This window comes from Vicugna pacos, chromosome 7, assembly GCF_048564905.1.
Source record: "Vicugna pacos chromosome 7, VicPac4, whole genome shotgun sequence".
Taxonomy (NCBI): domain Eukaryota; kingdom Metazoa; phylum Chordata; class Mammalia; order Artiodactyla; family Camelidae; genus Vicugna; species Vicugna pacos.
Genome location: NC_132993.1, coordinates 10158534 through 10177593, shown reverse-complemented (window position 1 = coordinate 10177593; position 19060 = coordinate 10158534). Strand labels below are relative to the sequence as shown.

At 43.9% G+C, this 19060-nt stretch overlaps 1 protein-coding gene and 1 long non-coding RNA gene across 6 annotated transcripts in view; one reads left to right on the top strand and one right to left on the bottom strand.

The window, feature by feature from the left end:
- LOC140697290 (uncharacterized) overlaps positions 1-19060 on the top strand; it is a 67504-nt gene that overhangs the window by 34821 nt on the left and 13623 nt on the right. The window lies entirely within an intron of this gene.
- The window catches only part of TCAF1 (TRPM8 channel associated factor 1), a 40866-nt gene continuing 22975 nt past the window's right edge, over positions 1170-19060 (bottom strand). For 3 of the 5 annotated variants that reach the window (XM_072964294.1, XM_072964295.1, XM_015244267.3), the window contains exons 3-9: positions 11670-12664; positions 11313-11410; positions 9995-10208; positions 9442-9681; positions 8029-8366; positions 6336-6586; positions 1170-3789 (exon numbers count right to left, since the gene is read on the bottom strand). In XM_072964294.1, the coding sequence (XP_072820395.1) occupies positions 3780-3789; positions 6336-6586; positions 8029-8366; positions 9442-9681; positions 9995-10208; positions 11313-11410; positions 11670-12664 (2146 nt within the window). In that variant the 3' untranslated portion in view covers positions 1170-3779. Of the gene's footprint in view, positions 3790-6309; positions 6587-8028; positions 8367-9441; positions 9682-9994; positions 10209-11312; positions 11411-11669; positions 12665-19060 lie in introns of all 5 variants that reach the window. The other 2 variants (XM_072964297.1, XM_072964296.1) reach the window with 1 other exon arrangement.

Genomic DNA, 19060 nt, shown 5'->3' with positions numbered 1-19060 from the left:
TAATTCTACTTTACAGCATTTAAATCACAAGAATTCAAATAAATAACATTGCTATAATGCTATTGAATTAGACATGGAATTGTTTTTGTGTATATGTAGTTAGAAGATGTCTGAAAAGTTAAGGGTCACCCCCATCCCTTCCCTACCATGCTTTAGAAGACTGACTCTAATATTGTGGGTCAGTGAAAGAAATCTATTTCAAAAATGGAAGCCAAGTAGGGTCCAAAATCTTTGAAAGAGTAAAGAACATAGGAGTGAAGTCATTTTGAAAGAAGGATGTGTTACTTTTGGCAGCAAGAGTCAACAACTAAGTCTGCATCTGATTACCTACTGGCCTGTTAAGTACATGTATTAGGTGAGATTGTGACACTGGGTGGGGACAATGATTTAGGTATATTAGAGAATGATCTTATGAAAAGGAGACGGGAGGGATTTCCAATAAATACAGCTGTTGAAGATTGGCAGTAAGGCTAATACTCATTAGAGAGATCCAGTTGGCCTTGGGAGTTAGACAATAGAAGAAAGTAAATTAATGGAGAAGGAGGAGAGCCAGCAAGAGACCAGGCACAGCAGGATACAACAAAACTTGGGAAGATGCCCACTAGATAGTTGACTTTTTCTCCCAACTACAGGGGAAAATAGCTGGAAACTATCCTGAAAACTAAACTGAATATGATGTTCAAGCAATGTGGCAAAGAACAAACCAAGGAGAATGGCAGACAGAAATCCTCTGACACCACCTGGTCTCATACATGACTAACACTTAACAAAACTGTCAGATGAACAGGAGTTCATGAAAGCTTACAAGACAGTCTGGAAACGACTAGACACAAATATCATGCGCTTTCTCAGGAAAGAACGCTAGTTGGCGATCTTCATGAACGCCCATTCATTCACTCAGCAGGAGACTGAAAACCTGTGAGGCGGTATACTTAATCCACAGGCACACGGTGAGATGGGGACAGGCTCTGTTTTTGTGTAACATGTGTAGCAACAAGAGAAGGGGTAGTGTGTCTGAGTAGTTGGAGGTTAGTGTGGCTAGAACTAGAGAGTCATGGGGGATATGATGAGCCAGGGCACATCAAGTGGACCCAAACACTTAAGGGCTTTATAAGCCATTTTAAGGGTCTTGGTTGGACTGTATCTTGGTCAATATGAAGCCACGGAAGGATTTTTATTTGAATTTATTAAAAATTTTTCAAATACATGCACAAGGTAAAAAATTAAATAGTACAGAGGACTTAAAATGAAAAACACGGTTTCCCACCCCACCCTTTTAACCCTAGTCCCGTACCCTAGACGCAATGCATTTAACAATTTCTATTTTTAGATATTCTGTTAACTAACTTCCTAACATTAAATAATATGTTTGAACAATAATTTCTTGACTTATTAACTTTAGACAATCTTTAATAATTCCCCATTACAAAAGATAAGGATTTAACGTACGCAATTCCCACCTTTCATTTGCCTATCCTTTCCCAAATTTTTGATAGATGTCATTTTTAATACCTAGGTTGGTTTCATTTATAGTTTTGAACAGTAGCTAATTCTTTAGTTCTTGTCCCATTGACTGATCTTTTCACTTTGAATAGATAAGTAATTCTAGTCTTCCTTCCACTCCACCCCACCACCGCCCCTCCACCTCCGCCCACAACTAATCCTCAATCTCTTCCTGCTTTCTTTTTCCTTGTCAGGATTAACTACTTTGAATTTCATTTCTGAATAAAAAATTAAGCCTTTCATATTTTGTCTATAGGCTGATCAGAACACCAAATACCAATAAATAATATCTACATTATTTTGACTTTGTACATACTGTTTACTGAGAGCTAAGTAGAAGCTAGGATATTTTCTTCCATACATATCCAGTGTCATGATTCCTGTGTCACTTGAAATGAAATGTACCTACCGCTGCTGTCAAATCGAGTCTCATCTTACATTCCATGAGTATTTTTTGCTGTTGTTGCATAATTGGACCTGAATTTGACGTATTTTTGTTTTGTTTTCTTTTTGTTGACTGAAGAATGTATCTCCTCTGTATTCTCAAACATTCCAGCTTCTCAGTGATACTCCCTATGGTACATAATGCATATTCTCCCCAGGGAGCCCAAGACTGTGTACTCTCATCTGAAATGGGTCTCTTGGATAACTGTCACTCTGGAGTGAGCCATCCTGTTGGATGACTGTCACTCCAGAGTGAGACATCCTGTTGGATGACTGTCACTCTGGAGTAAGCCCATCCTGTTGGATGACTGCCACTCTGGAGTGAGACATTTTGGGTGAAGTCCACTGTTTTCTGGATTCCACTTCTTCCTCTTTCCCGATTTTCATCCTCATTTTGCTGGAGAACTTCCTCAAGGTACTTTCTCAGTAAGGGTGCAAAGAAGGTAGACTTTCTGGAAACATGCATGTCAGAAAATTTCTTTCTTTTGGCTTGACTCTTGACAGTTTGGCTTGCTGTGGAATTCTGGGTACAAGGATTTTCCATGTGAAGACACTTCTCTATTGGCTCCTAGCATTGTGTTGCTGATGAAAAATCTGCTCCCAGTCTATTTTCATCCCTTTTTAGTTGAGTTAATTATGACCTAGTTTTATTTTCTCTCGGTACTTTCATTGCCTTCTTTATCCTTAATGTTCCAAATTTTCACAAGATTGTGTCTACATGTATGTTAAATGGGGTCCCCTTAATTTGGAGACTTAGTTCTTTCTGTTCATTTCATTTTTTCATTTCTTCACCTACATTTTCTGTTCTCTCTTCCAGAAACTCCTAACAGTTAGATATCGATTGTCTATGTCTCTTCCCTCTCTTTATATTTTCTGTTTCTTTTTGCTCTGTTATCTAGGGAGATTAGCTTGACTTTATATTCCAGCCTGTCTCTAAATATTTCACCTTTGGGAAAGTTATTTCACATTAGGGAAAATTATTTCGCCTTAGGGTTCTTCTTATTTTCAGGGTTTCCCCTTCTTTGTAGCATCGTGTTTTTATCTAACAAATACACCTCAGATCTCTCTGATGATATAGTTAGATTTTTAAGTAATCTTTTTTCCATGTTAACTCTGTTTCCCCCAGAGTTTGCTGTGTTTTCAAATCTCCTGATTCTAATTGGTTATTTTTCTTATATAATTCTCTCTTGGTTCCTTCCCCAACCCCTGCTCCCAAGGCTCAGTGTCTGGGAATTCCTAGCTGACCATTTGCACTGAAGAATTAGTATGACTGCTGATGTTTATGGGATTTGCTGTGGGTTCCCTCTGCCACTGTGTGGTCAGTCTGCTTCTCCAGCAAACCCTTCTATGACTAGAAGCACTTGGTTACTTGAGTAACCAAGATCTCAACTGTCAGTACAGAATTAGCTAATGGGCTAGGGGATTACTTATTTCCACAAAAAGAGAAGTTTTATTTTGGAACACCAACTCCTACCTCACCTCAGGCAGTTTATTCGATTCCTTTATACAAACAACAATAGACTTTTAACTGAAACCAAGGGTAGAATGCCCGTGTTCTGTGCACAAAGGTTTGGGTAGAATGGGATGGGGTTCAACTTCACAATTAATATAATTCTTTAGTAGATAGACTTTTCAGATGCCCAAGTCTCTTTGGGGTTATGTGTTCAGATCAGCTTATTTTCTGTCTGAAAGGGAGCTTCACTCCTTCATTATCGCTTCATCCACTTTCTCTCTTCCAGAAATGTGTTGAGATCTTCTTTACTAATAACCAATCCCTTCAGTTTTGTTGGCTGAGACGTGTCAATTCTCTTTTATGTTTCTTGACTTCGGTTTCAGTGGGGCCTAGGGAGGGAGGGAAGTAAACTTACATGTTCAGTTCATCATCTTAAATTCAAAGTCCCACTGGAAATTTTTAGACAAGGAGATTGACATGAATAACTTGATATTTTTAAAAGGTCCCCATGGTTGTACTGCTGAAAATGGATTAAAGAGGGCAAGAATGGATATAAATATTGTTCTAAATGACTGAGGATCTGATTTCTTTTCTGAAAACATGCAGTGTCTGGGGCTTTTAGGAGTCAGACACTTTACCAAAATAGCCCATCATTCAAAATCCAGTAAGCTAGCAGGATGCTTTCATGGTGCCCTAGAGGGAAGGACTGAAACTTGAAGAACTTGGAACTCAGAAGACTAAAGGGGTCATCCAGCCCTGTCCACTGGGAAGCATGTCAGGAGCCTGCCTTAAGTCTTCCTTTGAACCGGCATTTGGGATAAACGAAGGACTTCCTGTTCTGATAAAATCAGATGAGGGGCAGCCAGAGTCCTGGCAAGTAGGGACATAAAGGTCCTTCTACTTGCTGGTTGGTTTCTTCACTTACTCATTTATTTGGTTGTTCAAAGCACTGTAGTTACTAACACCTAGTCTGTAATCAGAATGCCTGGGTTCAAATCCCACATCTATCACTTACTAGCAGTAAAGGCTTAGGCAATTTACTCAATCTCTGTAAAATTCAGTTCACTCATTTGTAAAATGGGAGCAGTAAGTTTCCATCCCGTAAGATTCCTGTGAAGATTAAATGTAACAATCTATACTTTGCACACACTCAACAACCCACCAGTTGATAGCAGTTATTTAAATGTTGAATGTTCATTCAGCGCCTATGTTTAAAGTATCCAGATGATAGATGTTTATGAAATAAGGGAAAATAATTCTAGGACCGAGAAATAACATGATAAAAGAATTCAAAGAAAAACACTGTCCAGGTCAAATCCTACTGTCTGTGCATCCACCCAATTCCCAATAAAGGGAAGAAAAAAGTGCATTAAAACAATTAAAATAAGTGAGTAAAGGGAAACTGGGTGGATGTACGCAGCAATAATCCTGGAGCCTCAACTCTAGGGGAAACGTCGAAGAAACGAGAGGTTCTGAATAAGATTGGAAGAAAAGTGAAGAAAATCTTTGAATGCACTGTAATTAAATGAAATCGGGCGGGCGGTATCCAGTTATCTTGTTCCAAAGTAAAGGTTTCTATTTGTGCTGGACTTCTATCTGCCAAACAGCAATCGGAATCTGTGTCACTACGGAAATACAAACGCTGTTACTAAACCGGATGTCCCTTGTTTGCTAAGGACAAACACTGTCATGCAACTGTCCCGGGTTTTCAGGCAACCTCCACTCTTGACTTAACGAAAGAAGAGATTTTACCTGAAAAAGGGAGTTGAAGAAGGAGACCAAACTCTCCAAGTAGGTTCAGAACCCCACTGTGGATTTAGAGACCTTCCTTTAGACCACAGGGCAATGTACCAGAATCTTTTCAGAGTCACTGTATAAAGTGCAGGACGGGACAGGATGACTTCCCTGCACCTGTAAATGCCATCTTAAAAGTGCAGTCCTGCTCCAAAACGATATTGAGTTGATCTGATAAAAATAGTGAGAGCTGACATCTTCTCAGTACCTACTCACTGACAGTACTGTTCTAAGCACTTTTAGAGGCACTAAAATTTAATCCTCACAAGAATCCTATGAAACAGATCCCATTTTACAGATTAGGAAATCGAGCCACGGAGAAGTTAAGGAGCTTGCCCGGAGTCATACAACTAACTGGTGAAAGAACCAGGGTTTGGATGTGGGGAGTCATCTGTGAGATGATGACCTTAACCCCTGGGCTTTGGGAAGACAACGGGGAGTAGGAAGCTCACTACTCTGGACCAGCATAAAATAAAACCACGCCCTACAGTGCAGGCACGGGAGCCACACAGCTCCTCAGAATTACCAGAGTCTTCATGGCAGCCCTGTGAGGCAGGGATCTTAACCCTCACCTCACATACAAAGAAAGGGGAGTTCAGGGACAAAATGACTTTCCTAAGAGCTAACCCTAGTTACAGGCCCTTCCGACCACACCAGACTGCTTTTCAAGCCACCCAGGATACAAAATATATGAGTTATCAGGGAGCTATCTGAGTATCATGGTAAATTTGTGTTTCATTTGGGTTCTATGGTCAGGTCTGGGGGGACATGATTAAAAATAAGAGCCCAGAGAGTCCTCAGGATGTCAAAAGGAGAGCCACCCTCTATGGGCTGTGGCCCTTGATGGTGAACCAAGGGCCAGCCTAGAAGCAGGGGCCAATGCTCTCAGCACGGGCCCAGTCCAGGGGCAGGAGGGAACCTGATGGCTGACAGCAGAGGAATGAGGCTCTGCTCCTAAGAAATTCTGATTCCACTTTTTTCTGTTTTCTTAACCCACTCCCGAGAGATACTGCTGAGATCCAGGGGCAGTGACCTGAGGGGGCAAGGCTAGGACCTAAGAGACAGAGGTGGAGGAGTGAATCCCCATCTCTGCCTACCTCCCCAGACCTCTCTACCTGCCACCTCGCTGGGCACTCCTTACATCTGTGTGAGGAGGTACAATTTCATAATATTTTCCTTCCATTCGGGCAGATATGCCAGGCTGGTTGCCACTTCCTTCTGGATCGGCCAGGCCCAGGCCTCAAAGAATGGAGCCAGATTCTTCTGCACTTGGTGGGAGAACATCTTCACCCACAGGTTCATTTTGTCAACGTTGTCTGTGGGCAGGTTGGTCTGGTTCCTATACTCAGTGAAGAGGCGGATGAATGGCTCCCACCCAAAGGCCTCCTGGAGCTGGAGAGAGAAGGAAGAAGCAGGATGAGACATCTGGGCTACAGAAAGGAGACCTGACCAACACTCTGAATGGACTCGTGTATCTCCAGCTTCACACCCATCACCGACCCTCTCCTGTTTGACCTGCTGGCCTTGCTTGCTGCTGTCACGGTCTGAGGATGAGAAGGGCCTCTGAGCGAGCACGGCGCTCAGCACAAAGCAGACAGTGGATAACTGCAGTGAACATTGTCAGGATTTACTACCACTTACTCATCTGTCTCACTAGATCATAAAAGTAGTGGTAGGATATTACGCGAAGATTTAAAACTGGTTGAAGTGAAAAAATCCATTGTCTTTCATAGTTGCAAAGGTAAACTCCCACCCCTATTCTGCCATAATCTGTACTAATCATAGGTCCATGTCAATTTGCAAGGCGACTAAAATGGCTTTTGGGGAAAAAAGTGAGTTCAATAGAAGCAGAAGACAACACACAGCCCAGGTAGCAAGAATTAAGAGTAAGGCGTCATTTTGGGAAAAGGCAGCCATCCTGAGGCTGGTGGAAAGAGGCCGTGTTAGGCTGGGTTAGGACACTTGGGAGCTCAGAGAGACATTAGCACTTCCATCCTCAGCTGGGTTTCACAGATGAGGAACTCCTGTCCCTGGGGTGAAGTGGCCCCAATGACACGGTTAAAGCAGAGTCTCCTGGCAGCTTCACTGTCAGTTTCATGGTGGAGGGAATCGACAGAGAGAACTTAAGCAGCTGGGAGGACCAGAATAGTGTGTGCCGGGCCTGAGCCTGAGGTCCAGAGTCCAAGGTGATGCAACTCCCCATAGTGAGCTGGGAACTGATCCAGGGACTGGGGGGCCGGAACTGGGGTGTTGAATGATAACTCCAAGGCAGAGGCCACCCCCATGTCCAGGCCAGTGAGGAATCCTGGCTTGCTACTAAGGTGGAAACTGAGGCACAGGCAAGTCATAAGGAGAAGATGGTATTTATCTAGGGGAAAAAATAGCTTCTATCCCACATATTGTGTGTGTGAGTGGGTGGTGGGTGCGTGAGGAGGGGGTGTGTTTAGTTTTAGGGAGCTATTTAAGTAGCACAGTTTGGCTTCAGTCTCAGGTGTGTCTGGGTTTAAAGCCAGTGATAGTAAGTTTATTTGTAGTATTACATTTGCCTCTTAACATTTTTTAACCTTTTCTCAGTGCTTTCTATCTACTCTCATAATCTCTTAAAAATTCCAGGGTGAATGGTGGGGCTGAGATAATTAAGTCCACTTCAGGGTCATACAAAGTGACTCCCTGAGTGGCATCGGCTACCAGGACCCACACACCTGGGCTGCGTCAGGGCCTCCCTCAGCCTGGTGTGGGAAGCAGATTAGTGTGAGGGCCCCTGGGCGTCGCAAAACCATATGCTCAGGGTCCCCGCAGTGGGGCTCCCACCACCCCCCGTGCTGGCCCAGCACCTGCAAGTACGTTTCCAGGGCCGTCCACGCATTCCAGTTTTTCACATTGGGACCCTTGCCCAGGTAGATTCTGACTCTCTTCTCCCGAACTGGGGGCCACAGAGCGATGTTGGCTCGTCCGCGAGGGATGCCCAGAACCGTCTCGTGCACGTAGACACACCACAGGTTGCAGGTGGCCTCGGTGGTGTGCGGAGGGAACTCCCACTCCTGCCGCTGCTGGTTGCGGCCCAGCTCGTGCACAGGGCCCCAGAGACCCTTGGTTCTGATGAGTTTCTCATTGATGAGCTCCTGCACCGACTCCAGGTGACACATGATGGGGTACCCCGCGTGCATCCAGCCTGGGAAAGGCAGGACAGGGAAAAGAAGGTTAGAATGCTTCCCACCCACCTTACAGAATTCTTCTCTGACTTGCATCTCCCGAAACTCCCCGTCATCCCCAATGACTTCCAGAACTCGGTGATGCTCAGAAAGGCAACCCAAACCCAGACCCTCCCAGGCTTTCCTCCTCCTCCTCTCATTTTGTAATAATGCCTGCATCCTCACTCTGCCTGGCTGTGGGAGGTGAGGCAGGTATATATCGCCGCTCACGCTACTGTTCAGTTCTTCTGTTTCTAGGAGAGTGCCTTGTCCACCTGAACCTGTCATTACACTCCCTTCTCAGAATTAAGAACTTGTTGAAGGCATGTCCCCTTCTCATTATTTAGAAGTGGACTTGCCCACCTGACACTACTCTACACTGATCACCTATGTAAGCCAAGTAAGCTAGCGTCCAGAGAGATTTCCGTGGTTCTTAAATTTCTATACCTCCCCCTCATTTTTTAGGGCTTTTGACCCACTGGCAAAGATCTTTTTATTCAGTGCCTTCTCGAAGTTGTTAAATTCTTTCTTCCAGCAACTGTGATCTAGGAAGAGGCCCTCCGCCATTTTTAGCCACCCCTCGATGTCCCCTGATGGACATCTGTCAAAGCCCTGCATGTATTTTCTGCACCATCCCGACTGGCTGACAGCATCCCTTGACATATTGACTTAAATGGTTACATATTTTAACATACTCCATACTTACAGTTCTAGGATCTGCTTTTTTGGTCACATAATCTCATCATATTTCCTTTAGCCATCAAAATATCACTTTAAATGTCTTCCTTAATGTCCATTGAAGGTACACATAATACATTACATAACTGTTCTACAAATGTTGGACATTTAGGTAGTTTCCAATTATTCTGCTTGGGAAGATGGCCAAGTCTTTTTTTTTTTTTAATGTATTTTTCCCTTTTGATTTAAACAGCAAGGATTACATCTATGTCCTGCTAGAAAAACATTTTTACCCTGGTGGCTGCCCACTGCGTGGATGTTGTAAAACAGGAAGGCCCCAAGGGGCAGCATGCACAGAGGTTCGCCCCGGGTACCCACCAACTGAGATCTGCACGTCAGCCACGATCCTCTGAGGCAGACGCAGCGGGAAGGGCTCGGCCCCCAGCCGGGCCACGGCCTGCATCACCTCGTCCCAGAGGCGAAGCAGTGGCTCAGGGTTATCCAGAGTGCGAAGGTTGGCAGTTGGCACAGTCAAGATGATGTTGTCCGTAGCCAGCTCTCCCCAGGGGCCTGGATTCTCCTGGATACGCCTTTTCCACTCCTCCTGGGATGTTTCCCCTGGAAGAGAGGCCACAGGGCTTGAAACTCACTTTCTCAAACCCCTTAGACATTAACACGTGCAACTTGAACACCAGGAGGAGAACATCAAGGCCATGAACAGCCCGACCCCACCTCTGTCCCTCTTCTGCAAAGTTCCCGTGGATGCGAAGTGGTTTGGTCTTCATCTCCTTTGTCCCAAAGCTGAAGCTATGGAAGGCTACCTCCCATCCCTCCACCAGTCTGCGTCTCTTCCTACACCAGCAGCCCCAGATGACCGCCTCACCCCCAGCTCTCCCCGTCCCTCGGGGCTGGCTCCGGGGCCTCCCCTCACCCAGCTTGTAGTAGGGGGCACGCACAGCCCCCTTAACGGTGACAGGCACAGCGCCCAGCTTGCTGCTCTGAGGCACGATGATGTAGAGGAGGCCGCCCCAGAGGCAGGTGATCGACTTCGTGGGCTTGTCCAGGCAGCAGCGGTTAATCACGAGTGGGCCTCGGAACAGCTTGCTGGCCCTGGTCAGGTCGTCAGTGTGGCAGCCAATCTGTACCTGGAGCAGAGAGATCCCCCAAATCACCATGGGGTGTGTGTAGTCAGAAGGGGGAAGTGCCCAGGATGTGGGGACAGGAAGGGTCATAGGGCCCCATGCAAGCCCAAGCATCTCACCACTTATGAACCATATCTGCTAAACCCATCCTTTGAGGTCACATGGACCAGGTGTGTAAATCCCCTCTTGTGGGGGGGGGGGTCAAACAGCTCCACAAAGGGTCATGCTGAGACGCCGTGTGAGGGGCAACAGGTGTGACCACAGGCTAATTCTGAGGCGGGCGACTCAAACACATTATCCCTTGGTGTCTTTGTAGCAGAATTGTAGGCTGCCTATTCCCTGGTGGTGATTTTGGCTTTGGGAGTGGGCAGAGGGGATCCTGCCTTTTGCTGACCAGAGAGAAGGCCCAGCGGGAAGGCAGTGTGATCAATGGATGAGCGGAGGGTTGATTCCCTTCCTCCCATTCATCAAGGCCCCCGTTCCTGGGCCGATGGAGTGACCCCTGCCTTTTGAGGAGTCCTGGGACTGTTTTCCCGGGTTTATGCTAAACAAGTTCCAGGATAGATATAGGCACAGAACAGACTCTAAATATCAGGGTGACCCTCAAAGGGGACAGAGCAGGACAGCAGCTTAATTTTGCGAACAGGGTGTGTGTATGTGAAAGTGACAATGAAGGTGGGCTGGGCAGGTGAGGAACAGTCTGTGGCATCACAGAGAAGAAGCTGGCGTCGGAAGGACCTCGTGCTCCAATGTGAGATGTACACAGCACGGAACGTGAACTAGGATTTACTGGACGCTACTGTGTGCGAGGGCACCTTCCACTTGGTACCTTCCTTATTCCCCATCTTATGATGTAAATTAAAAGCACGGGGACCTGAGCCAGATGTTGGTTAGGTTTGAGTCCTAGCCTCTGAAATGTGTCAGGTCCACACATTTAAATCAGTTAGCTGTTCTGTACCTTAGTTGCCCTGTTCTTAAAATGGAGGTAAATGTACGTGCCCTGTATCACCAATAGGGTTTGTAGGAGGATCAAACAAGATGCCGACTGTGAAAGCAGGAGCATCTAGGTTCTGTGTTATGTACGTAGCAAGATCAGGCATGCCTTACCTTCAGGTCAGCAGAGGCAGCAGCTTCGGGCAGTGAGACCTCTATAATTTGCCTTCCTGGTATGTAGAGCCCGGTACTCATCCAGCAATACCTGGTGCCTGCCAAAAGCAAAGGAGGAGCAGGCGTCACCCCTCCTCCAGGACACCACCTCCACCCAGCTTCCAGGGTCCCTTCAAGAGCTCTGCATGCTGCCTCCCCTTCTGTGCTCCCTTGGCTGCACTCTTCCATTACCCGAACCCCCAACCCCTATCTTCTTGAGAGTGCCTGGCAGAGGACAGAGATGGCCCCTGGGAGGCAATCAGACCCTGTCCTGTCCCCCAGGTCCCCACCCGCTGGCTCCCTCCCCTCCTTCCACACCTGGATTGTTGCAGTTGACCTCAACAGTGATGGGAGATTCCGAGGGGCGCAGGTACTGGCTGCTGTACATATCTTCCATTTCTGGGACTAACAGAGAGAGGTCACTTCCCGAGTGGGCCAGCCCGGTGGCCAGGGAGAGCATGGCACCCCTGCAGCAGTCGTTGATGACCGGGTTCTCTCGGGTGGCCACGGGGAGCCGATAGCGGCTCAGCAGCTTCCTCAGGAGCCGGTGCACTGACATGTAGGCGGGGACCTCCTCGGCCGGGATCTGCAGGAAGGCTGCGCCGTCCGGGCCCAGCTTTGCCAGCCAGCCCTTTTCCACATTCCCTCTCTTCCTGCCCATGATCACCTGGAACTCGGCCAGGGTGGAGCGGAAGTGATAGGTCCTTATTCCTGCCTTAGGGGTGCGAAAGGGCCCGGGGTTGAGGCTTTGGCTGGTGATGCTGATGCCAAAGGGGTTGAGGAGGAGGTTTCCCGGGAACCGAGCCAAAGGGGACACTCCTGGGTTCTTGAAGGCCCACCACCAGGCTTGGGCCCCAACGAATAGGCCCCCGCCCTCTGCTACAAACTCCTGCAGCTCCTTGACCCCGACGTCACTCACGGGCTCAAAGCAATAGACACTCGCATCGCTGGTCAGATTGGGCTCAATGCTGGTGTCTATGCCCCCCACGGCGAGCAGCCCGCTCAGAGTCCTCAGTTCTGTCTGCACCACGATCTTGCCTCTGCGGCCCCCGTCTAGCCAGCGGACAGCATTGAGCAGAAAGGGGCCCAGTTTACCAACGGTGAATAAGACCTTGTGGCCAGTCACGACCACCCGGCCCCGGCCATAGCGGGCAGCCGCTATGACGCAGCCGTGGTAGGAATCTAGCCCCAGGGGAAAGGCTAACGCCCCGTGCACCAGCAGCTGGGACGGGAAACAGTCCGAGTTGCTGATGTCCAGCTCAGAAATCCCGTGCAGGAGCTCATCTCTGTCCTCGGAGAGATCGTCTTCACAACTGCAAAAGAAATGTTTTCTCTATTACAAAGCGCTCAGAACACCCCCCCCCCCGCATATAGCAAGTGTCGTGTTTAATAATGTAATCATTTTTAGCTCTTATAGGAGAACTGGGAGAACAAAGTGGGCAGATCTGACCTCACCAGGTATAGAGATTTGTTTGAGGGAAGACAGGGACTTGGAGCAAACTCTCCAAAGGAAATTTTGAAGGAATCCTCTTGAGTTTACCCAATAACGTATCTCAAATATTATGGATTTAAATGTTTTGTATCAGCCTTTTAAGCATTACATAAAGAACTGAATGGCTTTATTTTTATAGAGTTTTGTTTATAAATTTCATGCAGCTAATTTTCTGCAAACAGAGAGCTGAGTCAACAGAGAGCTGAGTTAGTTATTGGCGCTGGTGAAAAATCACCATTATCTCAAAAGGTGGGGCAGGGGAGCTGACTGACCTCAACTCTAGGGAGATCCTCCTGTCACTTGAACCCAAGAGGACTGACTGTGTCCACCCAGCGTTCCACACATTCATTGTTGGCCCAACAGGAGTGGTACACAGCTATACTGTAAGGTTTTTCTCATCACCAACTGCTCCTGTCTAAGGATAACAAACTTCCTGTAAGACGTCAGGACATCTATAAGCCCCAAATGGGGCATACAGCCCTGGACACCTATGGGGTTATTAGAGGGTAAGAGGTACAGAGACCTCTATAAGCTTGAGATCCCAGAGCAGGTTGAATCACTTCTGTAGGTAAAGCTGTGGCAACTGAACGGTCAGAGGCAGCTGTAAGGAAACACTGAAAACTGGGGGTCGGGTAGATGGTATACTTGCAGTATCTGTGTTGCACTCTCTGTGGTTTGCAGAACTGTAATTAACTGATAGGGAAACTGTAGTCCTCTTAGCAGGTACAAACCTCTCCTAAAGATAAAGGTATCTATTATCTTACGAGATGACTCTCCAGCCCCTTGAAGGCTGGCACTTCTTACTCTGATTTCAGGTTACCCAGCAACCTTGTGTTATAATCTTGCTTTCTATGATCATCAGCCTAAAGAAATAAGTCATTGGCCAGGCCAATCAGAATGTTCTATTTTTGTGACATTTATATTTCTCAAGCAATATCTTAATGTATCTTTAATCTGCTGATTCTAAAATTAAAAAAATTCATTTTTAAACTTTAGTGCTTTAAACGTGTATAGAAAATTAAATGGAAAATGTGTTTTAATTCTAATAACCAGGAGTTCTGTTCATAAATTTCATGCAGTTAGTTGTTTTACAAATGAAGTCGGTGAAAAAATGAATTACTGTGCTTTAAATTAATACATTGGTATCAAAGTTTATGCACTAGCCTGTTATGAGAAGATGAGCAATACTGAATGTGCAAGGTTGAGACCCAGACACTGAGGCACTAGCAGGACCCCATCAGCAGGACCCCAGGTGAGGTCCTGCTCAGTGCTGAGCCAGGGGCATCGTCAGAGACCTCTGTCTCTTATTTCCAACAGCCATGACTTATATGCAGGGGGGAAATAACTCTTTCATAAAAAAAGGCTGAATTGGATTTTTATTTCTCTTTACCACTCTGTTCTGAAATAAAACAAAAGCTATTAAAATAAGAATAAATCCATGATAGCACTGGATTTTGAGAAGGGTACACTCAACAAACTGGGACAGGAGGACTTTATAGGAAGTTTAAGTCAAATGAAATCAGATTGATCAGAAACCCACGAGAAGAGAAGAATCTGTAACTGCACATAGGAGAAGGAGAAGATCAAGAAAACAAGAGCAACAGAGGTTATCATTTGTCTTGAGAAAATACACTTCAGTAACCAAAAATGTTCAATAGGATTTCAATGCTATTTAACATTTAAATAAACAAGAATCACCAAATATTTGATGAAAATTAACAGCACGAAAGACAAGCACCAAACTAAACAAAGGGAAAACCAACTCCCCCCAAAATAACTGAAAAATGAACAAGAAAGTCCTAAATAAATATTGTACATCATGGGAGAGTACGGAGATGATTATCATCTCTCTTCAAAAGCTGCTATAAAAAGTTACTAATTAGAATAAAAACGTAATTGCCAAACAGGTAATCCCACTTATACATGGGCAGAAAATGAGTCTTAACATAAAGACTATGAATAAATCAACAGGAAAGTTGAGTGAAATGATTCTTCCAAACAGCAGTACTGAAGGTCAATCAGATGAACGTTTATTAGAAAAAAATTAAGAGATAGCGAAGGACAGATGAGAAGATCTAATGGCTCGCAAGGAGTTCTAAAACAGAGAACAAAGAGAAAAAAGAAGAAATAAAGAAAATTAGATGAAAATTTCCTTGTGCCGAAAAACAGATTTGTGTTTTTAAAATGAAATGACTATCCGAATGCAAAGCAGCACGAATAAAATGAAGAACAAAGTCTGGTCAATTCATGGTAAGTTTATGAACTTCAGAGTACAAAGAAAAGAAAAAAAAATGCCTACAAAGAAATAAGTGAAATGAGTGCCCTAAAAACAGTATTTTAGGGCAATGAAAATACTCTGTATGATACAAAGCTTCAGGAAGACTCTTCACTGGCACAGGGAACCCTGAAAAAAATGTCAGAGGGACTTATGAAATTTACCACTCATGAAAGTTTTCCAGAAAAGTTACTTGAGGTTATGCTGTAGGTTTAGAAAAACGAAAATGAATACAATGTAGGAACAAATTTGCTACACGAAGCAGTGATGGGCAGAAATGCCAGTATAATTTATAACTAATGCTGGAAAACTGCTGATAAAGTTCTTGTGATACTTGATGTGATTGGCAACAAATCATTCCAAGTTAGTAGGAGCCACAGTGTTAAAAAAACAAAGCGAACAAAGAAGCAAGTAAAGCAAAGGTAAAACCAAATTGGAACCAAAATACCGGACGATTTCAAAAGAACATGGGCGGTAAGGAGTGAGCACAGGAAAGCAGAAGGATGGGACAAAGGGAGTTCCTGTTTTGAATGGAAAGGTAGATTATAAAAACTAGTTAGCTCCCAACCCAGATAGAAAAATACACATCTGTTAAAAAATTAAAGGCAACATGGTAAATGTGGGTATTAGTAATATAATAAAGGTGGCATTTTATATTACCTGGAAAAGATAGATGTTTTCACAAATGTCGTTGGTACAACTGATTGCCATTTGGAAAAGGATAAACTGAACCCAGGGTACACAAGAAAAGATTCCAAATGCATCAGAGACACACATTTTAGAAATGAAAACACACAAGTACTAGGAGAAACCAAGAGTGAAATCTTTTCTAATCTGGGTGTGAGGAAAGGCTTTTAACTATGATCCCAAATCAGATGTGATAACAGAAAAGACTGGCAACTGTTACAGTTGTGGTCACTTTAGCTTTCTAGTAAACCTTGAAATTAAGTTATGTTAGTTCCTCTCATTTGCATATAATTTTAGAACCAATATGAATTTTGTCTGGGACTGCACTGAATCTACAGATCATTTGGGGAAAAACTGACATCTTAAAAATATTGCATGTTCTAATCCATCAACGTAGTGTATTTTGCCATTTCTTTAGGTTTTAATTTCTCTCAGTGATGTTTTATGCTTTTCAGCACACAGGTTGTGTGATATATTTTCTTAAATTTATCTGCTAGTATCTCATGATTTGGGGCTCTGTTTTAACTGATACTGTATTTCTAACTTCAGTGACCAATTTTTGATTACTAATACATAGAAATAGAATTTATTTTTGTATTTGGACTTTATATCCTGCAGCTTTGCTAAACTCAGTTATTACAGTAGCTTTTTTGTAGGGTTTTAAGAATTTTTTACACAGTCATGTTTTCTGCAAATAAACACAGGCTTGCCTCTTAATTTTTAATATCTATTCCCTTTTACTTGCCTTACTGCACTGACTAGAACATTGAGTACCATGTTGAATAAAAACAGAGAGCGGTCATCCTTCTTGCCCTGTTTTCAATACTTAGGGTATTTCACCTAAGTTTGTTTATTAAATATGCTCATAGCTCTAGGTCTTTCAAAGATGACTCATCGCATTGAAGAAGTGCCCTTTTATATTTAGTTTGCTGAAATTTTATCATGCTTCAGCACTGAATTTTGTCAGAGTTCTTTGATGTGAGTGCATCTGTTGAATTATATAGTTTCCCTCATTGATTCTGTTATTATGGTGAATTAATTCAATGTTTGAATGTTAAACCAGCCATGCATTCCTAGAATAAACCTTACTTGGTCTTGATGTATTATCCTTTTTATGTACTGTAGTCTATTTACAATATTTTGTTAAGAATTTTTGCAGCCATATTCATGAGGGACATTGTTCTATAGTTTTTTGTTTTGCAATTTCTTTCTCTGGTTTTAGTCAGAGAAATACTGGCTGAATCAATTAAGTTACAAAAACTTTCCTCCTCTCTTACTTCCTGAAAGAGTACATGTAGGGTTAGCATCCAAAAAGACACAGTCCAGACCATTAGCAGTGATCACCTCTGGGCAGCAGTGGTAACAGGCAGAGGTGGAGAACAGAAAATCTTCCACTTTTTATCTTATGTACTTTGGGACTGTTTCCCTTTTCTCCAGGAAGCAAATATTTTGAAGTTGAAGAAAGGAAAATGTTCATAAAAAGGAAAAGAAAACTGAATTGTGATTTACCAATTTCTCTTGTCAAGTGGCTCATCTTCCCACTTGAATGTACTCTCTAAAAACTTCTAGATTATTTTGTGAGAACGAAGTGATACCATTCTGCTAGACACGGCTAGGAACACAGAAGGGCAGAGGACGAGTCAGGCAGGTATTCACCCCAGCATGCAGGGCCGTGACCTGACATACCATCTGTGGTCAGCATTCTGTCCATCCTAGCAGTGACTTCCAAGGACTTGTGCATCCTCGTTACAAATAAGCTTATTAATATCTGCTCAGATATTTTTGTTTTCCAAACAACCTGGGGAGTCATATTCATGCTTCTCTTCTGTAAATTTTCTTGTTTCATTTGAGCTCATTTCAAGTAGATAGTCAGTTCTCAAGATTCTGAAATCTTCATAATCTGGAATTCCAAAGACTCCTTTTGTGTATAGTATCTCTTGACCATCTTTCAAAATGAAGTGGAGATAGATGCATACAAACATATGGCATCATTTTGCAATGTCTGCCAGTTCACGTCTCACAGGGGTGTTTTCAAGGTGAGGAATGTGGAGCATGTGGACATTTCAGAGCATGACCATTGTACCACATTCTTTTCTCTGCATCTCTGATGACTCTGTGAATATATAGGGATCACTGAAGACTGAAAACCAGTCTCAGTGGAGTAATAGCTGAAAGGGGGACAAAGACCTTCTACTCCAGCACTTTCCCTTTAGAGGGAAAAAGAGAGTTGAAAGCACATGCTGAGGTCACCACATGCAGCTGCTGGCAGCAACCCCAGGTTTCCACTGAACTACGACATCACAGCCCTCTTCCTACAACAGTTACTTGGTTTTGCAGTTTCTTCCAGGCCTGGTTATTGGAGATGTTTGTGTGCTTCTAATTCTCAGATCTTTGGAAGTCATTTTCTTGAAATAAGAAATAATGCCTGGGAAGTAGCGTATACTCAATAAATGCTCACTGAATGAATGAATGAATGAATGAATGAACATAGAACTAGAACTCTAACAGACGCCTGAGATTTGGGTTAAAATGAGACAAGGGCCTTCTTATCCAAAAGAGTAGACAGACTACTGTGGAACTATTGTGGTTGATTCTCTTGAAACCTCCTTAAGATTGGTTATCTAATAATATATTTAATCTGCATCAAATCCCTTTATTGGTAAAGCCAGTTCAGTACCTAATCCCTGTTTTGCAAAACGTATGAAGAAGGTAAAATGTGGCCTCCATCATGATGATGCTGCCTCGGTCTGGTGGAGGAAGTAGGAAGAAATATCAGTTAAAATGTCATTAACTTATACAACTTTAACAACATATATGACTTGGGGCAAAGCAGAATAATGATAGATGCCATGTGATTTTCAGTTTGGGAATGATATTCATGCCCGCATCCGCTTCCATACCATAGCACGGAGGCTGATGTCAAAATAATTAAAGTGTTTTAGGTACTTTGAGCATATTTCTTACTTCATTTAATCCTCACAACCACCCTTAAAGGTAATCATTATTAATCCTGCTTTAGAGGTGAGGCTTACCTGTGGCTCAAGGTTTTAGAGCAAGCACCAGACAGAGCTTGGGAACTTACTAAGGCCTGCTTCCACTAAAATCGATGCTTTTCCCAGTATATATGAAATCTCTTACTAGAATCCTGAGTCCTGCAATGAGGCTGGGAGTAGTTTATGACAGTTGGATCCAGTGTGTGCTCAAATGAAATACTTAATAGGAAGAAGGTGGGACTGGTTTTGCAAGTACCATAGC